The following is a 20,458-nucleotide window of genomic DNA, read 5'->3' on the forward strand; positions in this document are numbered from 1 at the left end:
TTTTTTTTTTTTTTTTTTGTATGAAAAAAGGGAGACCGATATGATCATTTAGTCCAGTGGGGGCCAATCCTTTTGGCAGAAGTGCCACAAATTAGTCCTGCACACTCCCTTAGTACCATTCTTTTCCCTGCCTGATACCCTCCTCTGGTTTTGGTATCCTGCCCTGTGCTTCCTGACTGAAATCGTGGTCTGTTGTCTGTTCCCTGCTCTATCCATTGCTGTGCTGTTTGTCTTCTCCCTGATCTGCCCCATGCTACACACAGTGGCTGCTTGTGGCACTTGTTACATGGGTGGAACACCCCTCATCTAGTTTGACATTTGTGTCCCAGGCCAAAATATTTCATCCAGGGCTTTGGTGGCTGATGCAATTATGCTGCTTTAAAGGGGAGGGAGAGAATTAACCATGGTCTAGCTTAATTCTATAACTATTTTGTGTGCTCTTGTCATCCAGTAAGCAGAAGAGAAATGGCAACAATATACCAGCTGTTTAATTCAGGGGTTAATTATTCCAGTTGAGCTTACTCACTGGGATAAGAATGTACATGTTGGTTACATGTGCTCCTGAGTGGCAAGTCTCCCCCACCAATAAAGCAGCATAATTGTTTCACGTGTCTGCTCCCCTGGTAGTTCCTGAATTGAGACTGTATCTCTTGGTTGAGCTAGGGCATAGCTGCCCAACTCTTAAGCAGCCAAGGACCGCACACTCTGTGGGCCACACTGGAGGGGGCTATGTACCATGTGCCAACATGAGCCCCGGCTGCCCGCCCCGGCTGCTCCCCCAGTGTACCACATAAACACACACAGGTGCCCCCAGTGTGAGCCACAGTTTCCCCTGGGCACTCTACCACACACACACGGGTGCCCCAGCCTCATCAGCTCTCTGGGCACAGGTTGTGCTGCACCATGCTGTCCTGCTCAGGGTGGGCCAGGAACTGGAAGCTGGAGGTGGGAGGGGGAGTTTGGAAACCTTTGCTGCTGCAGCTGGAGCAATGAGAGGAGCAGGATTTGGGTGGGAGGCTGGAGGCCACAGATAAACCCCTCAACGACTGCCTGTGGCTCGTGGGCCACTAGTTGGGCAGCCCTGGCTAGAGTATGCTTTTGCCTTCTTGGAGCACACGGGGGTTTCCTTAAAGATGAACTTCTAGCTTTTTGGTTAAATTCAGCCTGACCAGCAGCAAGGGTTGGCTTATTGCTCTTTTCTGTAGCCTTCCTAATTTGTTGTTGTAGGAACTGACAAGTGCATGAAATTTATGTATTACTCCATGCAGCGCAGTGTCTGGGTCAATCTAGAAAGTTTGCGTAAGAAACTGCATTGTAGAGTTTCTTTCAGAGAAAAAATAAGGCAGCAACACAGAACGAAAAGGGATTGCATGTAGGATTATGCTCTGGGCTTTTTGTCCCTAGAAGTGACCATGGCTGTTGGAGCTATTGTATTCTGGTCGCATCGAATTTTGCTTTCTTTTGCTTCATTGGGAATAGAAGGGAACAATCTAGCATGCAGGGCCATGCTATCCAGATGATGGGGCTCCCCAAAGGTCCAGAAATTTGGCATTGGGGAGCGGAAATTAACATTGCCACTGCTTCCCTGCTGCCTAATATCCAGACCTGTGGGGAGCCCTGCAAGCTGGATGACATGGCTTTGAGGGCCAGATCCTGAGCACCACTGGTTTATAATGATCTTTGCTTCCTATGTGGTACCGCATGCTAATTGACTTTACAGCAGTTCACAAGTATTAATAAATTAAACCTCTTAATAGTCCTGTGAAGTTACTAAGTATGGTTATCTCCATGTGAAGGGCTGGGGTATAGGCAATGATTAGACCAGGGTTATGCTTTGAATCTGTGGCAGTGCCAGGAATCTAACCCACATCTGACTGCAGTCAAAGACTTAAACCTATCTGCATCAACTTATGGTTATTTGGGACTTTTGAAGGCTTTTAGAGGTTTAATGCAGTTACTTTTTGTACTCTTCTGCATTTGGGAACATTTGCTGAAAGAGAGAGTTTCCCTGTGAAATGGTACATGTTTGCCAGCCACTGATCATTAAATTGTTGTCGTTCATCTATGCTTCATGCCTGCCTTGATGGTGCCTCCCTTGTCAGTGAATGCTAGCTCTGACGTTAAGGCACTATATGCCCAGCTTTCTTTCCTTTTGAGCTGGTCCTGCGTAGCTGCTGTAGAGGAGGTGTGGCAAAGCAGAGGGTGCTGTTCTCCTCTTTTCTCTTATTCTGCTTTAATTTGGCTGCAGAAAGGTAAGCAATGTCTGGCTTTGGTGGCAGCAGCATCTGCCCTCAAGATGCACAGAAGTTGGGGAGTTAGTCCCCATGTGCTGCAGAGTTGGGTACACTTCTCAACAAGCTGTCCCATATTACCTGTGGAAGTGTTATGCCTCCTGGCCTTACTTGTTGGGTGATGAATTCCCTCTCCATGGTACTTTAGGTCATAAGAGTCAGGCTTTTGCCTTAAACTGATTTCATCAGAAGATTGTCTTTATCACAGATTAGTTCAATACCCCACCATACCCTGGCTGTTAGGGCCACATTCCTAGCATTCCTAATATTCCTCCCCCCTCCCCCCCCCCCCCCTTTTCCCTACGTCCAGCTATACTAATTGCTTTTTGCCATTGGACACCTGTGAGGGTGTGAGATTGTGGGGAAATGAACAATCTTAGAAAACCTGAGGGTGTTCAGCGCCTCACACAGAGTCATTTTTAGGACCTTTGTTTACAGCAATAAGCCAAAATTACTCTTAGTAAAGAGTATAACAAAAACATACATGCAACAAGAAAACAGTAGTGGTAAGATCAGGTTTATCCTATGCTCTTCTCTTGACACAGCTGTCTTAAGAGGGGCAACCTCTTCACAGCCTCTGCTGTAGATACAGTCATACTGCCACAGCTATACATCCAGAGGTTTAACTCTTCCTTCTCATAAGAAGCAGTTTTACTTCATAACAGTACAAAGAATGATTTGGCCAGGATAGCTGCACCTGTTTAGGAGCACTTTGTATAGTATACTAGGATTCCTATACCAGTAAAGGGTTTCTGTTACAGATGCATTTTCATACTTAACCACATTTAGAAATACAAAATGCTTGGAACTTAGTCCAACTTGGGCTAATAGCTGATTGGACTCTTGATTAAAAAATAAAAGGTAGCAACCATCCAGTCTAGTCCTCATATAGTAGTAGTGGGATGTAGGTCTTTAGACCATTGTGTGTAGTAAAAACAGATAATCAGCCAAGTCTTTTTCTGATTAGATTATACCATTTTGCCTCTTCATTTGTTTCAGCCCTTCAAAGAACCTCCCTCCCCTCCCCTCCCCTCAGACATTGTGTGTAAATCTTGGCTTACAACTGTTCATGTAGGTTCACCTGACTTTATTTGCAGTCCATTCTGCCACTGGGCAGATATAAAACTGTAACTTGTCTGTTTTGCCTTATGCCTTGAAAGTTTTGGGCACTCTGAAATGATTTTATACTTTTGATCAGTTTGGCTTTAGGGTAGCATTCTCCTTGGTTTTTGTTTGGAGGTTTTGATACGTGTCTCAGTTAAGCTGAGAAGGGAACCAAGTAAAGATGCTTTATCTTACCCCATTGTTTTGTATTGATTTATGGAGTCCCTGGTAAATGGCAAAAGACAAGCAACAACCTGAACTGATTTTAATTAAAGAGCAGCGTGAACCACTTAGCATTTGCAATAGCTTAGTTAAAGGGGGTGGTGGCTTCCTGGTGCCCTGGTAATGTTATGTATTAAATGCAATGAAAAGTGTAGCTGCTCTGGTAAGAATGAGACCATAACCAAATGGTTTTCTTTGCTTTTTCAGGATTTCGAGGCACACCTTGGGTTTTTGGTTCACATGGCAGCAGTAAACTTGACTCCACCTGGTTCTTTGGATTTAAACCAACCTGGTTTTTCAAAGGAGATACTAGGGACTAAATTGGAGGGCAAATACCTCTGCTCAGAGTGCAAGAATATTCTGAGAAGGCCATTTCAAGCTCAGTGTGGACACCGCTATTGTTCTTACTGCCTGAAGAAAATTATCAGGTAATTTTATCTCCCTTCAGTCTGAAGACAAAATGTCCAAAAGTAAAAAGAAGGGGGAAAGGAAATAAAACGTTATTATTTAGTGAGTTATGAGTAAGGTACCATGTTCTGTGTCTCCAAGATTCATCATCTGTTTCTCCTCTAAGACCTTGTAGATTCCTGAGTTTGTTGTATTCCTCGTGTGGTAGAGTCAAAGCCTCAAACAAGAGCTCAGAGGGAGTGAATAAGGCCAAGTGTGCACACCTAGGTTGGTGTGTTCCAGTTATGTGCTGCTGTAAGCAACTTAATTAGCCTCCTTCCCATAAAAAGCTTGTTTGCAGTGCCATAGAGAAGAAGAGGTATTTAAGTACTCATTTCATACTTGCAGACAAAGCTTTGGTTAAGCCTTCTGCCCATGTAAAAGCAGAGGAGGAGTAAATTAAATTTAAGAGCAGCTACTTCTATGATGAACGAACTAGCATTCATATCAGGAATGAAAAATATATAGCTTTTAAAAGGATCAATAACTAATGCCAAATGCATGTTAAGTAAGAGTTCCGTTAGCTTTTTTTTAAATAAATGCCACACACATTTCTTTGGTTCTTCAGAGTCTGTTTAGAAGCCTCACTGTAATGGAATGATAAATTCAGCATCATATAGGCTATTTATATTGTGGCTGGGTTTTTTTGGTCTCTTCTGTCAGCTCGGGACCTCAGAAGTGTGCAGCCTGTATTCAGGAAGGAATCTATGAAGAAGGAGTTTCCACTTTAGAAATAAACTCAGTAAGTAAGACTTTTCCAAATTGCTTGTGACGTTTCCTGTTTTGGCTTAGAATGTGATGACTGGCTGGAGATCAGATTCCAGCCTTTTGAACAGGTGTGAGAGATTCCCCAACTTCTAAAACTTGGGACATCTTTCAACAGAGAAGCCATTGAAATGCTACAATAAAGATTTGTCTTTCACAGATGCATCTCTAATGATACTCTGTGGCAACTGGTTGGGGATGAGGGTGAGGGGCTGTTTCTTAATGATTCATGAAAATTCAAGAGAGTACAGGTACTCTCACTTAATGTCCTGGTTAGCGTTGTTATTACGTCACTGATCTATTAGAGAACATACTCGTTTAAACTCATGCAATGTTTGGTTATAATGTTGTTTGGCTGCTGCCTGCTAGTAGGTAACTACTGTGACGTAGTTGGATTTGGTTAACATTGTTTGGCTTAGTCACATTTTTCAAGAATGTAACTACGACGTTAAGCAAGGAGTAGCTTTAGATCAAAGCTGCAGTCCTAGAGTTAATTGTCTTTGTGTGTGTGTGTTTTTCCTCACCTGAGGCTTTTCCAGATAATGCAGCTCGTCGAGAGGTGGAAAGTTTGCCGGCTGTCTGTATTAATGATGGCTGCACGTGGAAGGGGACTATTAAAGAATATGAGGTAAAGACTTGAGTGAGCCTCTTGTTGTGTGTGTCTGTGCTTGTTTCTTCCTTGTGCATGTGTGTGGCAATGGGCAAGGCATTAGCAGTTCAGTTTGTTCATGCTGACATTCACCATTACCATCTGAGCTTTTGCCTGCGCTAATTCAGTCCTAATTGCACTCCCCAAATCCCCTGAGTGGTTGTGTGCACCCTTGAGGGTATTGACAGATGAGAACCTCAATTTTTTACAAGCCCCCAAACCAGCTGTTTTGTTCCTTCCCTGATGCGAGAGCCATGCACTTTACTTCTGTGACCTCATCTCCAGGCTTCTTCTTGCTTCATTGGTTATTTAAAATTTAAATTATCTGGAAGCTGTAGTATGCTGTTTGATTATCACTGTGCCACATGTGACCAAAATAAGTGTTTAACTTCAGGCCCAAGTGAATAGATTTGTTTCGGGGGGAGGGAGAAAAGGAGTGTGGAGTTGGCAGACAGATCCTTAACCTTCTAAGTACTCCCTGGTAACTTCACTAGTCTATGGCCTATGCAATAACCGGGAGAATGAGGCCATCCCCATCATGTAGATATCCTGACCTTTAGGTTTATGGTATCATGGATTCACTGGGTATACCAGTAACCTGATCTCATGCCATAAGTTTACTGAGCAAAGTAGCCTCCGTCTTTCTCTAGAACTACACAGAGGACGTGGCCCTTGGTGCATATATGCCTCTCATTTGTAAGGTACATTCTTGTTGAAAATTTAACCACTCTCCTTAATGAGTACATTTTACTGCAGCTATTTACATTGCAAAGATTTATTTGCAGTCAGATGGGTTGTGAGAAATTAGAGTAAAAGAAAATAAAGTGTACACTATATAGGAAATTTGACAACCCATGTGGAATATTTTTTGCTTCCAGCTTTGGAATTGCAGTCCAGAAGTTGAAAGCCACTGAGTACAGGGATGGAGATAAGAACTCAGGCTGTTGGCTCCATTGATCTAAGTTAAACCCAAATCACGCAGCTACCAAGATATCAGGGTGGAAGGGTGATATCTTGTTCTTGACTAGGTACTTAAGCTTGCTGAATCTGACCTCACATCTTGATTCCATTTGTGACACTACTACAGAGTGATAGGCAGAATAACCTTACTTTGGACCCTGTCTGAGTCCTCTGGCTGGCTTGCTGTGTCCATTAATAGAGAGATTTTGCTGCATCAATGCCTCTAACTGCCCCATCTTCTAGAATACTCTAATATCTTTAGGGTGGGATTTCAACCTAGCAGTTCAATAGGAGTAGAGTGCCTAACCCACTTGGACTGGTTTGACACTCTTGGCTCTAGCTCCGTGAATGGCATGCGGTATTTCTGCTTGTGATTAGATTTTTGATTTAATGTTTGTTTCAAACTCTAGTATTTGCTGGCAGGACTTTCAGTTTAGGGGGCTGAGACCAGAAGTGGCAGCTTTGGGATATCTGTGTGTTTTACTGAGGACTCAAATGGCATAGTTGGTGCCTTGGATTGCTGGATTGAGTGTGGTCTTTTGCTGTATGAATGGTGACTTACAGCAAAGCTTTGTGTTCCTGTTTAAGGAGCTGAGTCAAATTCACGAGTAGCATAAGTCAGCCAGCCTCTGCTAAAGCAAATGGAGTCACACCTACCACTAGCTAAAACAGCTACAGTTGAGTTTGGAAAGGTGTGTGAGGCACTGCTTTAGGTTGTTAATTCCATTGGATTTTAAGTAAAAGCTTTCAGGAGAGATCCTACAAGGCCCTGAAGAATCATCAATGGCCATATCTCGTATTTCTCTTATGTAAGTTCTTTTTTGTAAAGCTAGCCAGAATTGGGGCTGGTCAGTACTTGGATGGGAAACCCCCAAGGAAAATGTGACTCAGTCATGTTGGTGACTCAAGGGATAGCATTTTTCCTTTTTAGTCAGCATTGGATCCATCCAAATGAATATTAGCTGCTGGAAGTAACTCTTTTGGATAAGATGCTAAATTGAAGTCCTTGCTACCTATAGCTGGTTATGGCATTCTAACAGGGTGAAGATTAAGCTGTCATGTCCTGGCTACATTCCAGTTTTGGTCATTACCTTCCACCTCTTAATTGATTGTTGTTTTGAAGCTTTTTTTACATTCTCTCCTAAACTGTTGTACGCTCTTAGTGTGCTACCGCAAATACCATAGAGGTGACCACACTCTGGTGGCATGTAAAGCTGTGTGTGGGTGGTGGTGGGGGGTGGGGTACACATGCGCATGTGCACTTTGGGGTCCTTCTGACTGGAATGTGGTGCATGCATACAAGATGATCTTCCCCAATCACTGGCATTTTCCCCTACTCTGCTCATAGTGCTCAGAAATGTTAGAAATGAGGTAATTCTATGCAAGAGAGGCCAGTGAAACCATTGTGGATTGTTGTGCTTCAACTCTGAGCTTGAAACCCCACTCCCAGGGTCTAGCTTGGATTGTAGCCGTCTTGAGTGAGCCCAGGGACTTTCAGCTGTAGGAGTCGATTTGTCTGAGAGCCTTACATCCTTCCCCTTCTGTGGCAAGTATTGGCATTCACTGTTAGCAAGTGTGGTGCTGGGTTGATGTTGCACCCACTGGGAACAGCTCCTTGACTGAGTGGCAGTTCAGAGCAAATAAGGCCAGGCTTCTGTTGTTCGTTCTCCTAGCTGCTTGCAGAGCAGGTCTGGATGTTACCAAGCCTGGCCATCCTGGGCATGGCAGGAAGCCTCGTATGTGGGGTTGAGGACTGCTTCAGTAAAGGGAAGTGCTCAGTATATATCTCAATCGGGGTCTCATCCTTATTCTGTGGACTTGTCTAGCCCACTGGTCGTGGAGAAATGGTCACTAGGTATACAGCAGTTAGAGGTGCTGTGGTGTTGCAGCATTTCTGCCTTGTTTGCCTGAAGCCGGAGTGTATTGCCAACAGCGTGTTTTGCGTTCTGTAGCAGCAGCAGTTCTCCCACCATGGAAAGTCCCTCGCTGTGCTATTTCAGACAAGCTGTGGAAAGTACCTAAAAGATAATTCATTGTTTGTTCATTTAAAAAGGGCACAGCCTTAGTATTGAGAACAGCCTGTCTGGCTGCACTCTTGACTATAAATCAGAAGACAGGAGTTTCTCTGCTGTTTCAGTAACCTTATGGAGTAGGAGAGAAGAAAAAACTGCTTCACAGCTGAAAATTGATAGCCCTTTCCTCGTAAACTCTGCCCCCCTCCCCTCTTCTCTCAGTTTTGCTTTCTGTTTAGGCTTAGCAAAGTTCACATCTCCATGGCAGTATCTTGTATAAACTAAATGTCTGAAAGTTGAGGCTGTCTCTTACAAAACACATGAGTTGAGTTCATTTTTCTTGTTGAATACAAGTCTGCATTAGGAAACACATTTTTCTTTTCATGTGGGTTTGGGTATAGTAGTAAATGTATGGACCTTGTAGATACTGCATCTTTGGTATTGCATCCATATCGTTTGGCATGGATGTACCTAAAAACATGCTGTGGGAAGGAGGGTTAAAACCAGATGTCTTGCATGCAAGGGGAAGATCAAACTCATGAAAGGAATGTAAAGATTGTAAAGCTAGGCAGCTGGAGCAAGAGAAATGGCCAGGAAAACTACTACTTCTGACTCGGATACTATGGCAATGAGAACTGGGTACCTTAATGGATAACAGAACAGACACAGTAGGTTCAGCCAGGTTCATAGCTTCACAACTCTCTTCATACCATGTTAAAATGACACTTTCAATGTAGCTTTCAGACTAACACGTCAAGCTACCTCTCTACCTTAAAAGTAGCCTGAGATGCCCATGGAGTAGTGTTATCATTGGTATTGGAGCAGGGAGGAGAGAGAGAGAGAGTAAAGTAAATTTCTTTTGGCTATGGAGAACTGTTTATAGATGTCAGTGGATTTTAAAATAAACTGTCGGGAACAGAAGAGCTGGCATTATCTTTAGATCATTCTTCTTGGGGAGCATGGGGTTGTTGGAAGAGTAGGAGAAACTGACCAGTTCATCAGGATGTCTTTTTTAGCTTGAGAGCAGCCTTTAAACTGATTCAGTACATTATTGATTTACTCAAGAAGCACATAAAGACTGTAGGTAAAAGAATCTTCCTGCTCAGGGGAGTTTTGCTGACAAGTGCGGAGGAGATGTTCTTGTCTGCTGAGAAGATAACATAACCTGATTCAGACTGGGTATAGCATGTAGCTCTTTCACACCGATTTTAAGATTGATTTCTTGTCACTGTCAGGCAAGACAATCCAAAAACTCAGTTAAATATTTGTGAGTGAGAGACCTCTTCTTCCAGAAACACACAAACTCATCCAAAGAAAATAGCTCTCTGGCCCAGGGTAAGATTACAGCTTCAAGCTAGAAAGGCCCACAGATTCATTCCACAGGCTGGAGGTTGAGCACCACTAGTCTGGTGGTCAGTACCTCTGCTCTTTACAAAGCTGGAATTAAAACCAACAGATTTGAAACTAGCCTCCCTTAGTCCGTGTTTATCTAGCTGGCAACCTAGAGATTAGAATGCTTCCTGTCCAACCCACATTGTAGGATGTAAGATGGGGGGAGTGCCAGAAAATGTGTGTGGGAGGGGGGAGTTGGAAAGCCCCAGCTGTAAAGGGTCTAATAGATTAGTGCTTACTTCTAAAAACAGCTCAAATCTATGAATCAAAGGGATGGCAGTGGCTTGGATAATTAACAGTTTTAGCATATGCCTCTCTGAAAATATAAAGCTGTAACTCAGTAGCTTTGAAGGTCCTTCTCAAGCCTGATGAAAAACCTCTGCCATCCTGGGTTGGACTGAAGACTACTTTGATTTTTATCAGGAAGCATTAGGCTGTCAGTTCCAGGTAGAAATTGCTGGACTCTGCATTTCGGAGAGATACCAAAGCTATCATCACAGTTTGCTGTAAAGTGTTGCCCTTGGCTAGAAGCTGACAAAAGTTATGCTTTCAGTTCATTTTTGAGAAGCTAAAGATTGAGATTTAAAGTAAACCCTGTTTGGAGAGCAGAGGTATCCAAGCCAGGTCAGGTTTTCCCCCAACTTCCAGAGGACTTTGTTCCCAACTGTGTTTTTTCTTTCATGTTCCCTTTCCTGAAAGCCCCCACTGCTTTTTAGTTTATAAAGCAATAACAAAATTAACATTTCATGTCCAAACTTCCGCCCTCTTGGGACATGATTCACTTTGCCATTAGCCTTCCCTAGGAGCAGGAGGAGAAGGAATGGAAGTGGGGCCTTGCTATAACTGGCCAGATGTGGTTCATGGAGTTTTTATTATGTGGCCTCTTGGCAACCTTATCTGTAATGCAGGGATCAGACCAATGTGGGTGGCAAGTTCTGGTATTTGTTGGAAGGCTATAGCAAGGTATAAGAGCTATGGTTGCACCAATAAAGACTTTCTTTGCTGATACTGATAGCTGATGATTAAACAACCACATAGGCCCATGCTGCTCTGATAACTGATAGTTAGTAATAGTGCAAGGCATTTTAAACTACTGACATAAATGGACCTTTTTTGTTTGTGCATTTAACGCACGCACGCTCAAGTGTGTGAAGGTGGTAACTGCCTTATTCCCATGCATGTCATCCTCTTGTCCATGGCTCCTACCCACAGCCATGCAGCCTGCGTTGCTGTCCCAGGTGGACAGGGGGCAGATCCTCATGCAGACAGCAGTGCCAGATGCATTTGGAGCCCCAGAGCATGTCACTGCCTCAGCGTCAGCAGGCCCTGTGCAGCTGAGCTCCTGTGGCTGCTGGGGTGAAGCTGCTTTTGCAAAGGTGCCTGGTGCCCGGTGGAGCGGAATGTCCCTCACATGACACTTTACCTTGCCCACACCAGCCCAGCACCTCCACAGCATCCCTGGTACTCGGGCCTCTAGTGTGCATGCAGCATTGCCATGTCAGCGGCAGCAGGAGTCAGTAATGGTTGCTTTGTTGCTGAGTGTGGCACCCTCCACTGCTCGCCAGTATCTGTAGTCTGCCACAGGCTCAGGCTGGTGGCAGGGTGCATGGACTGGATTGTACTTGCCAGGGTGCTCCATGCTCATGACCATAATTATTGGCTACAATGACCAAAAAAAGCCAATAGCCAATAATGTGATTTCTCCTTTTTATTGGTGCCAATCTGATAGCGAACCAATATATTGGTGCACCTCTAATAAGAACCTACTGCTGTTAGTGAGACATTTGGTGTCATGAGTTACTTGGAAGGAGGTGGCAGAGCCTGTACGCTAGCAGTATGCGGGATAGAAATAAACAAGAGCCTGACGTGCAGTGTTCAAAGCACTGTGACTGCAATTGCTGAAAGTGGTGATGGCCAGCAGAGCAGATCTGTCTGGAATAGTGGTGCTCAGATTTTTGGCCCTGCAGGGATGATGAATTGTGTAGGACTGGTCCACAGGTCAGATCGGGCCCTGCACTGTCACAACGATGTCTCCACCCAACTGCAGCCTGATCTTGATTGAGTTGGAGCAGTGCGGGGCCCCAGGACCCTATTCCAGTGCACAGGGCCTTGGAGTCCAATCCCAACTAGTCAGAGGTGGTACAGGGCTTTGCACTACCCATGCGCTAGGATCAGGCCGTGGGGCCACAGCTGGTGGGAATCCCTGCAGGATCCTTGGGGAGACATGGCACTAGAGGCCAGATCTAGCCCACAGGCCAAGATTGGGCACCCTTTCCCTACACTGCTAGTTTCCAAACCCATTGATAGATGGCTCCTTCCTTTAGCTAGGGCCCTATGTACACATTCTGATTTCATTGGCAGTGCTAATGTAGTCTTGCATTGAAATTGGCTTCATTGATCTGAAGCCAAAAGTGAAGATAGTACACAGGCCTCAGCCTGTACAAGGTGTGGTTGCCTTCCCCATAGTTGAGGCCACCAGGTACATATTAGACCCAAACTCATGTCCTTGAACCAGCTCCCAGGCAGTGTCAGCGTAAGACTCTGATTGAGGGATCAAGGACCGGATGTCAAATTACAATGACGGGCTGCCTTCTTCTGGGACAATGGTGATCACGAAACCCATAATGAAGCCCAGGAGAGTTGGGACAAGACAGTCAGGGTCAGATGGACCTAGCTTTAGAATGAACTTCCAGAGGTCCTTCTCCTCACCAGGCTCCTGTAACATCAGAACCACATTAAAAATGTTAATGGCCCTTTCTGCCCCGTAAAACTCAATCAGCCTAAAACATCTTTAAAACCAAACAATCTCAACAATTAAAATAGAAAACAAAAGACCTCCCCAATCACTGTGTTCATCCTGAAAAGGGAAGCAAGTCAGAAACCACGCAGAATCCCACAGGGATTTTGCTGCTGCTGCTGCTGCTGTCAGTTTTTACATGAACTGGCTTCTGCTGCCCCAGTGATGGGTGATGATCTAAAAACCTATCATAGCTAAATGCTCTATCCCTATCTCCCTCCCCTGCATGCAACTGAAGCTCCTAGTGAACATGTTAACTGACATACAATTAGCTTTTGATTCTTTTTGGGGAGCTTTGTAAGCATCCTGCCTGAGAACCCCTTGTCCTTAAATGCCTGAGAGCAAAGAGGAACCTGTTGTCAGCATTGGTGCTTTTCTGCAGCTGACCCATCTAGTTGTAAATTGGGTTTCAGCTTTCTACTCCTGTGTTGGCATTGGCTTTGGTTGGAGAGCCTACACCATCATCCAGTTTAGTAGTCTGTGTGGGGAAAGCTGAGCAGCTCCAGGCTGGTTCTGGCAGAGAAGGAACGCGGGAAGCAAGCTAGTAAATTCCATGGTAATAATGCTGAACTGTGTGGCAGCAAGTTGCAGTCCTATTTACAAGCCATAGTCTTAAAGTGCAGGGCCCTGACTGAGATGAATGGAATAAGACCATACCTTGTGAAGTGATTGTTCTGGGCTCCCTGCAAACCTAGGGAGGCATCTGCCTAGTTGCATTGTCAAGATTTTCCCCACAACCATATGGGCTAGAAACCATCCTGCTTTAGAGTGGAACTGAGATTCTAGCTCTCAGTTCTGCCATGAGCGATATATCCTGTGGCTGCAGAATTCAGAAAGCCCTGCCAGTGTCCATTCCTTTCCTGCAACATCCCATCAAAGTTGCTTGCTCCTCTCCACCGTATCCCCTTTCTTTGTTTTTGCTTTTTCTGTTGCTCTGGTGTCTTTGTCTCCCACCTTCCCTGGGAAACTTTACACTCTGTAGGGTGCGGAGGAGGAAGAAAGCTCCATTGCTGGGCTACCTGTGATCTGGCTGATCTGAGAGCTCTGAGAGAGAAGCTTTGGGCAACAGGCTGCTGCTGGTCCTGTAACCAGCTATAGAAGGAGCCATAGCAGAGGTGCAGGGTGGCTTTCAGAGAGCACCTTGTGGTTGAAGGTTATGTAGCCTACTCTAGTCCTGCTATTATGCCATGTCTCGTACCTCCCTGCCAGACCTAGGGCAGAAAGTAATATTCCTGAAAGGTACTCGGAGGCATTTGGCTTAAATCATTATGTTCCCTTTGCCCTGTTTATGCAGGCCCAACAGAGCAGCTCATCCTATCATCCATTAGGATGCACGCTTTTCCTACCTCAACACATCAGCATCCACTTGACAGGACACCCTCCCTCTCTGTATGTGTCTCTGTGTGTTTTGTCTACTCTATTGAAATATGCTGCTCTTGTTGTCACAGAGCTGCCATGAAGGGAACTGCCCGTTCATGCTGATTATGTGCCAGGCATGTAAGGGAATGATCAAACTGAATGACAAGGAGCGCCATTCTGAACGGGAGTGCCCTGAGAGAAGCCTCAACTGCAAATACTGCAAATTGCTTTTCTACTTTCCTGACATTAAGGTACGAGAGTCACAGCATGAGTATGCTCAGTGAGCTGGACAGGCAGACCCTTTCAGACAAGTGTCTGGAGGTGAGTGCCGGGTGTCCCACAGTAGTGCTAGTGCATTGAAGTGGCACTCCTGATAGGAGGGTCCCATCTGGAGTTAGTAGAGTTTCTATCTTAGCTAGCGTTTGTAGGCAAACTGCAACTGTCCATGGGACCACTACAGTAGCATTCACAGCAGCTGATGAAATAGACTGTAGCCTACAAAAGCTCATTCCTCTCTGAACAAGTTTGTCTATAAGGTGCTGCCCTGCCCTGCTTTCTACCTCATTTCTAAAGATGTTAGGTAAGCCAAGTGCCTGGGAAGTCAACTAAGTGAAAACAGGACCACACTTTAGCATTGATATCCATCCTCTAAGTGACTTGCATTGATATCCATCCCCTAAGTGACTTGTACAACAGAGTAATTGCTGTGCTGTTGTCTAGTCACTCCTACAGGATGGAAGTTGTCATCAGCAGGTTTTACTTGAGGGAGAGGAGGTAGTCTTTACAAAAGAGCAACTCAAGCCAGTGGTGGTGTTTACACTGTTAGTACTGTCACATTCTCAGGGCCTGATCTTGAAGCCACTGTGATGCATACAGTTTTGCTGTTGACTCTGGTAGGAATTCAGTGCGCTGAGGAGGATCAGCCTGGTACTGTGTAAGTGAGATGGAAGCCACTTCTCTACTTTGCCTCTCTTCTCGGGTTTTCCCAGTCTGCTTGCGTGACTGCAGTGTAATCAGAAAGAATATTATGTTCTTATCTAGCCCACTCACAGGCTGCTTAAATGTACTTGAGGTACCTGATGTCGACATTAGAAAGGCGAACTTGCTCACCGAGTGGGGGGGCTGTTCATGTCACAATTGCCACATGTCTGCCTGGCATAGAGTCCAACCCATCAGTCTTGAATGATGTCCCTTGCCTCTTTGGTTCAAGAGTGGGGTGCATTCCTCCTAGGGGATATAGTATCATCCCTTTTGGAGCTGTTTTCTGTGGCACTCCTGGCTGGAGTGAAGCAGTGGGGAAAACCAGTGGAGATTTCAGAGGAGTTTTAAAGTACTTGCATAGACATTTTTGGAAACATGCCACTTGCCCAGAAATACTAGCTTTATCTTAAAGAGACATTTGATACACACAGTCTGGTTTCACTTGCAGCACAACGGCAGATTAGTGCTCAGTCAGTACTTCCCTTCTGCCTCTCACAAGCACAGCATATCTCTGATAGTGCATCTATGTTTGATTCTATCTGTGGGTGCTCCTCAGAACTGAAATGTTTGCACTTCTTCCCTTTCCCCGTGATGGAAGATATATGCTGTGTAGCATCTTTGGACTAGATGGGAGGGTGGAGATTGAATGAAGGGAGAGGCCATAGAAATGAGGCTTTATTGTAAGTGAGAAACAAAAGCCCCATCCTACCAGATCTTCCATTTCAGATGCTTTGTTGCTTTGAAGTGGTGGCATCTGATTTGAAGAATAGGGGGATTATTTTGAGGTGCAAGGCAGGGGAGCAAGCCAGGCTTTCTAGATGACAAGAGTAGTTACCATGTAAGGGCCAGGAGAGATCAGCCATCCTGGTAAGTATGTGCATCTCTTTCAGTCAGTTTTTTACAGGAGAAAATGTACATAATTCTTCTTCCCTTGAGTATTCACAAACACCGTGAACACTGCCCAGCTGAATGGCAGACTGAGTGATTCATATCTCCAAGGTCTCATGGCAGCTCTTTTGTATCTAATATGGTGTTCTTTTAATGCATGGAAGGGTGGGGGCAATTTAGTGAGACATGAATCTAAGTAATTAATACTTTCCCTTTTTAGTTTGCAAGTTCCTAGGGGTTTTTGACAATATCTGCTTTTATTGTGTGTTTGTACAGCATGAACACAACTGACAAAGCTACTGTATGTTTCAGATTTCTGATAACAGTAAGTCTGCTTATAAAACAGATGAGGTTTTAATGCCAGATGGGCAACCCCGTCTGTTTAATCTTTCTTGATCTGAATTTCAAACTGTGCATAAGTAATAGAATTACAGTAGATTATCAGAACATTTTAATATAAGCTTGCACATAAGAACAGAACTCTTTGACTAGATTTCCACCTTGCTTAAGAAATGATTTTAACTTGGGCAGAATATCCAGTTGCTCAGTTCTGAACATTATACAGCTAAAATGAAGAATGAGCTTTCCAGCACTTCAGAAATTAAATTAGAAACAGAGAGAGATGTATTAGCGTTCCTATTTTAACTTAATTTCTTGTGCCTGGCAGAAAGGGCCAACAATCCATTTTCTGTATTAACTTTTTTTCTCAAATACAATTCTTCTTTTTCTGGCTGGTTGGTTAGAAATCGTTTTTCTATTGAAATGGTCTGAACATCTAAAAGCTCTGTATCTGTAAGTGCTAAATGGGGCTTTGGGTTTTTGGATCAGCCAGTTCATGCCCATTATGGCAGGCAAAAAGGGCAAGCTGCTTAGTAGAAAGGCAGCTTTTTCCACTTAAGTTGCCTGCTTGTGTGCTTTCCTGGTAAAGTCACAAATGGAGTTTCCTGCTGATTTATCACAGTCCTGCACAGAGAGTAACTTGATTTTCTTAGAATTGCTGAGAGCCAAAATGAATAGGTATTAAATCAAGGCTGAGTACTTGGAAGGGCACAAGGGCACCCAAACACCATTATAGCTTGGAGACTAGAAATCTGATTTGGTATGCCAAAAGGCCACAACTAGGCTGGAGTTTGAGTCACGCTATCACATGAAATGCTTCCTATATTAGAAGGGGTATTTGCAATAAATCATTGGGTCCACTGAATTGTATTCATTGCAGTGCCCTTATCAAAGTTGTGTTTGATGCACAAATGGTCTCCTCTCAATTCTTTTACAGGCTCATGATGAGATCTGCCCTAAATTTCCACTGACTTGTGAGGGCTGCGGGAAAAAGAAGATTCCAAGAGAAAAGGTATTTGAACATTTATGTCCCACAGTACACATCAGTTGTGGTTTGTATTCTGGTAGAAGATGCTTTGAATTCTGTGAATGAACAAGGGAGAAGTGGTGGTTAATCTATACGAATACGAAATGGGGAAGACAAAGAAATCCATTTAATTTTAAGTGGCTGCCACTAGTGCACATGGAAGATGTTTCATAAGGCTCTTAGCATGCGCATGTGCTTAGTCTGTGATCAGCTATAATTACTTGATGTTCTTGATTGAGAAATGAGTACTGCACATAAATCAGACTCAAATTAATGCTGCATTTGGTGACTACTGTTACAGTGAAGTCCATTTCCCCCTTTGCTCAGTTGATAACCTAGGTAATTTCCATTCTAGAGGAATGAAAGAAATCCCCTGCTCAGGTAAATGAAATCCTCTAGACCTTGCACTGTATTTGATATTTGTCCAAGGGCAAGCTTTTGGGAAAAGTGAGGAGGTGCTAAGTCCCAAAACCGTGATCAATAGAGAAAGTGAACCTCTGTCACTGTCCCATCTGGGAACCAAGAGCTGCCTTGGGACAGCTCAAGTGGATGTGCCACTTCGTGGGAACAACAGAGATTCCGTACTGTTGAATAAAGAAAGAAAGCAGCAGAACGGACAGCTCCTTAGAGGGTAGAGGCCTCATCTCAACTCCTCTGTAGCCTTAACACTGTTGTTATGGGTGATAATCTCCCTGAATTTGAATTCTGAAGCTACTCCAGTAGACCTGAGCTTGTGCCAACAAGATTCTTGTAGCTGATGCCTTGGATAGTTACATTTCCTTTTTTTCTTTCTCTTGAAATCTTTTGTTGTCCAGTAGCAGACATTGTTCTGGCTTAAACAGTGCTGTTGCATATAGCCCTTGGGTTAGCTTGAATCTTGAAGTAAATAAGTCAAATAGGTTTGGGAGTAATTGTTAAATTGATTAAAAACTCCTCTTGTTCCGACATTGGCATCCTGTCTGGTGCATGTAGATGTTAAATGTGAAGTGTAATTGTTGCCTAGAATTGGCCCTGAGTATTTACTTGGTAGAAGGAAGATTAGAAACAAGATGATAGCATGTCATTACCTGTTAATACTAGTCATGTAGCATGTGGGAGCCCAAGCTACCACTTGCTCCATTCTGGGTTGTTGACACTTTCCTGAAGGCAGCTGCCGAAAAGATGCTGCTGTTCTGGGAAGCATTAGATTTGGGATTTCTGAGGGACAGGATTTTCTGCATTTCAGGAAGGGATTTTTGGGTGGAGCAGGGAGCTTTTAGAATAATTGAAAAGAGGGCAGGAAGTCCTCTAGTCCAGTCCTCGGCTTAAGGCAGGATCTTGCCTATCTAACTCATCCCAAACATGCTTGTCTAACCAGCACCTGAAAATTCCCAATAACAGAGATTCTTGGTTATCTGTTCTAGTGCATAGCCACCCTTACAAAAACAAGGTGTTTCCTAATATCCAACGTTAATCTCTTTTGTTAATATTTCAGCTCGTTGCTTTTTGTCCTGTTTTCTGTGGACAGAAGAGTTGGGTGCCATCCTCTTTTATATCAGTTGTTTTGTATTTGAGGACTGTTATCAAATCCCCTCTCAGCCTTTTCTCCAGACTAAATAATCCCACATGCTTCCAACCTTTCCTTGCTATATTTCCCTTGCTCTCACAAGCATGTTTGCTGCAGTTAAACAGAGAACACAAGCAAGTTCTTAGATCTTTAGGGCTTAGCTGGAAATGAAAATATCAAGCTGTGACATGTCCTACCCTCTTCCCTGCACACTGGGAGCCATCGGTACATGAAGTCATTGGTTTCAATATGACACAGAGGCAGCCCTTAGGTGCAGTTACACAACAAGGGAAAGGGAAAATATGGGGCAGGAGGAAACTTGGAACTTGCATGGCTTTGTGCAGTTCCAACAAGCAGCAGCAGGACGGTTGAGGGTGGAAATGTTTCCTTGCCTTGGATCTCTCCTTGCTTTGTTTTGGTCATCACAACTGAACTAGGTTAAGCTGTACAAGTACAGTGTTGTGAAACTGGCACAGAGGTGAATAAGTGCCCTTAGAAAAGCAGTAGTTCCATGCCTGAGAAGGCCTGTGTTCACTGCGTAGCAGCACTTTGAGAAGGCATTGCAAAAGTCTTGTTATTTCCTCTAGTTCTGGCTATGATTGAGTGGAAGTCCTTACAGCAGGGGTGGGCAGTTGTTTTGGGTGGTGAGGTTTGGTGAGCTTTTGAGGGCCACATGGGTAGGGCTGCCCCTTAAGGCTGCTAGCTCTGTTTTGAATCTATTCCGGGAGATTCCCAGAACGCCAATGTGCCCACAACTCGAACTTGCCCACGTGGTTGTGTATATCAGGTATAGATTATGTTGTGTAGACTTTGTCAGGAAGGCAAATGCACGTTACTATCACATTTAAAAAACCCACTGGATTACTGTATAAATCAGGTTCAACATTTACTATTTATTATACTGAATGTCTTATTGTTTATCTCATGGGTGACTCTCAGTTGTCTCCTGAAGATTTGTATCCAACTCCTGGAGACGCCAGGGCAATCCTGTAGGGTTGGCAACCCTACCGCCCCTTGACAGTTGCCCCACCCCCTGATCGGCATCTTGGGACTGGAAGTCCCGTCCCTAACCCCTGACCTTTGCCACTGGAAGTCCCTCCCCTTGCGTGCACACACACATTCCCTCCATGGCACAGCAGCAGCAGGTGGGGGCACTCGTGCCTGGTGCAGGCACTTGATGACGTGTACTGCCAGCCAGCACTGCACATAGCAGCAGGAGGCACAGCCCCTGCCAGATGGCCTCTATCTCTGGTACTCCCCGCTGTTCAAGTGCAGCCCCCGGCTATAGCCTGCCCCTCCACCCCCCCACCCTGGTGCCCAGGGCAGGCGGGGCGCCAGGGAAGCCGAGCAGGTCCCTCTGCAGCTGCACCAGTGGCAGCAGCAGCTCCGCTCAGAAGCTGTGCGCTGGCTAGGCTGGGCCCTTCTGCCCATGAGGGTGGGAGCGAGGCACAATAGGGTATGTTGGTGGAGTGTGTACACGTGGGCACCTTGCTTCCACCCTTGTGGGCGGAAGGGCTGGGCAGGGTGCAGTTAGTTGGTGGGTGCTGTGGGCCGGATGAAAGTGCCTGGTGGGCCAGATTTGGCCCGTGGGCCTTATTTTGCCCACCCCTTTGTTAGTCATTTTGAAGAGCTTCATTTTCAGTCACAGAGATGTCTTTAAGATACAGTGAAAGCTGTGT

General features: G+C 44.7%; 1 protein-coding gene across 3 annotated transcripts in view; it reads left to right on the top strand.

Moving 5' to 3' along the window:
• Window positions 1–20,458, top strand: part of TRAF2 (TNF receptor associated factor 2) — a 43,082-nt gene that overhangs the window by 6,348 nt on the left and 16,276 nt on the right. For 2 of the 3 annotated variants that reach the window (XM_019510435.1, XM_019510436.1), the window contains exons 2-6: window positions 3,825–4,045; window positions 4,728–4,806; window positions 5,359–5,457; window positions 14,088–14,249; window positions 17,144–17,218. In XM_019510435.1, coding sequence (XP_019365980.1) covers window positions 3,825–4,045; window positions 4,728–4,806; window positions 5,359–5,457; window positions 14,088–14,249; window positions 17,144–17,218 — 636 coding nt within the window. The remainder of the gene's footprint in view (window positions 1–3,824; window positions 4,046–4,727; window positions 4,807–5,358; window positions 5,458–14,087; window positions 14,250–17,143; window positions 17,219–20,458) is intronic. The other variant, XM_019510437.1, reaches the window with a different exon arrangement.

The sequence above is a fragment of the Gavialis gangeticus genome, unplaced genomic scaffold, assembly GCF_001723915.1.
Source record: "Gavialis gangeticus isolate Ggan-Ray unplaced genomic scaffold, GavGan_comp1, whole genome shotgun sequence".
NCBI classification, from domain to species: domain Eukaryota; kingdom Metazoa; phylum Chordata; order Crocodylia; family Gavialidae; genus Gavialis; species Gavialis gangeticus.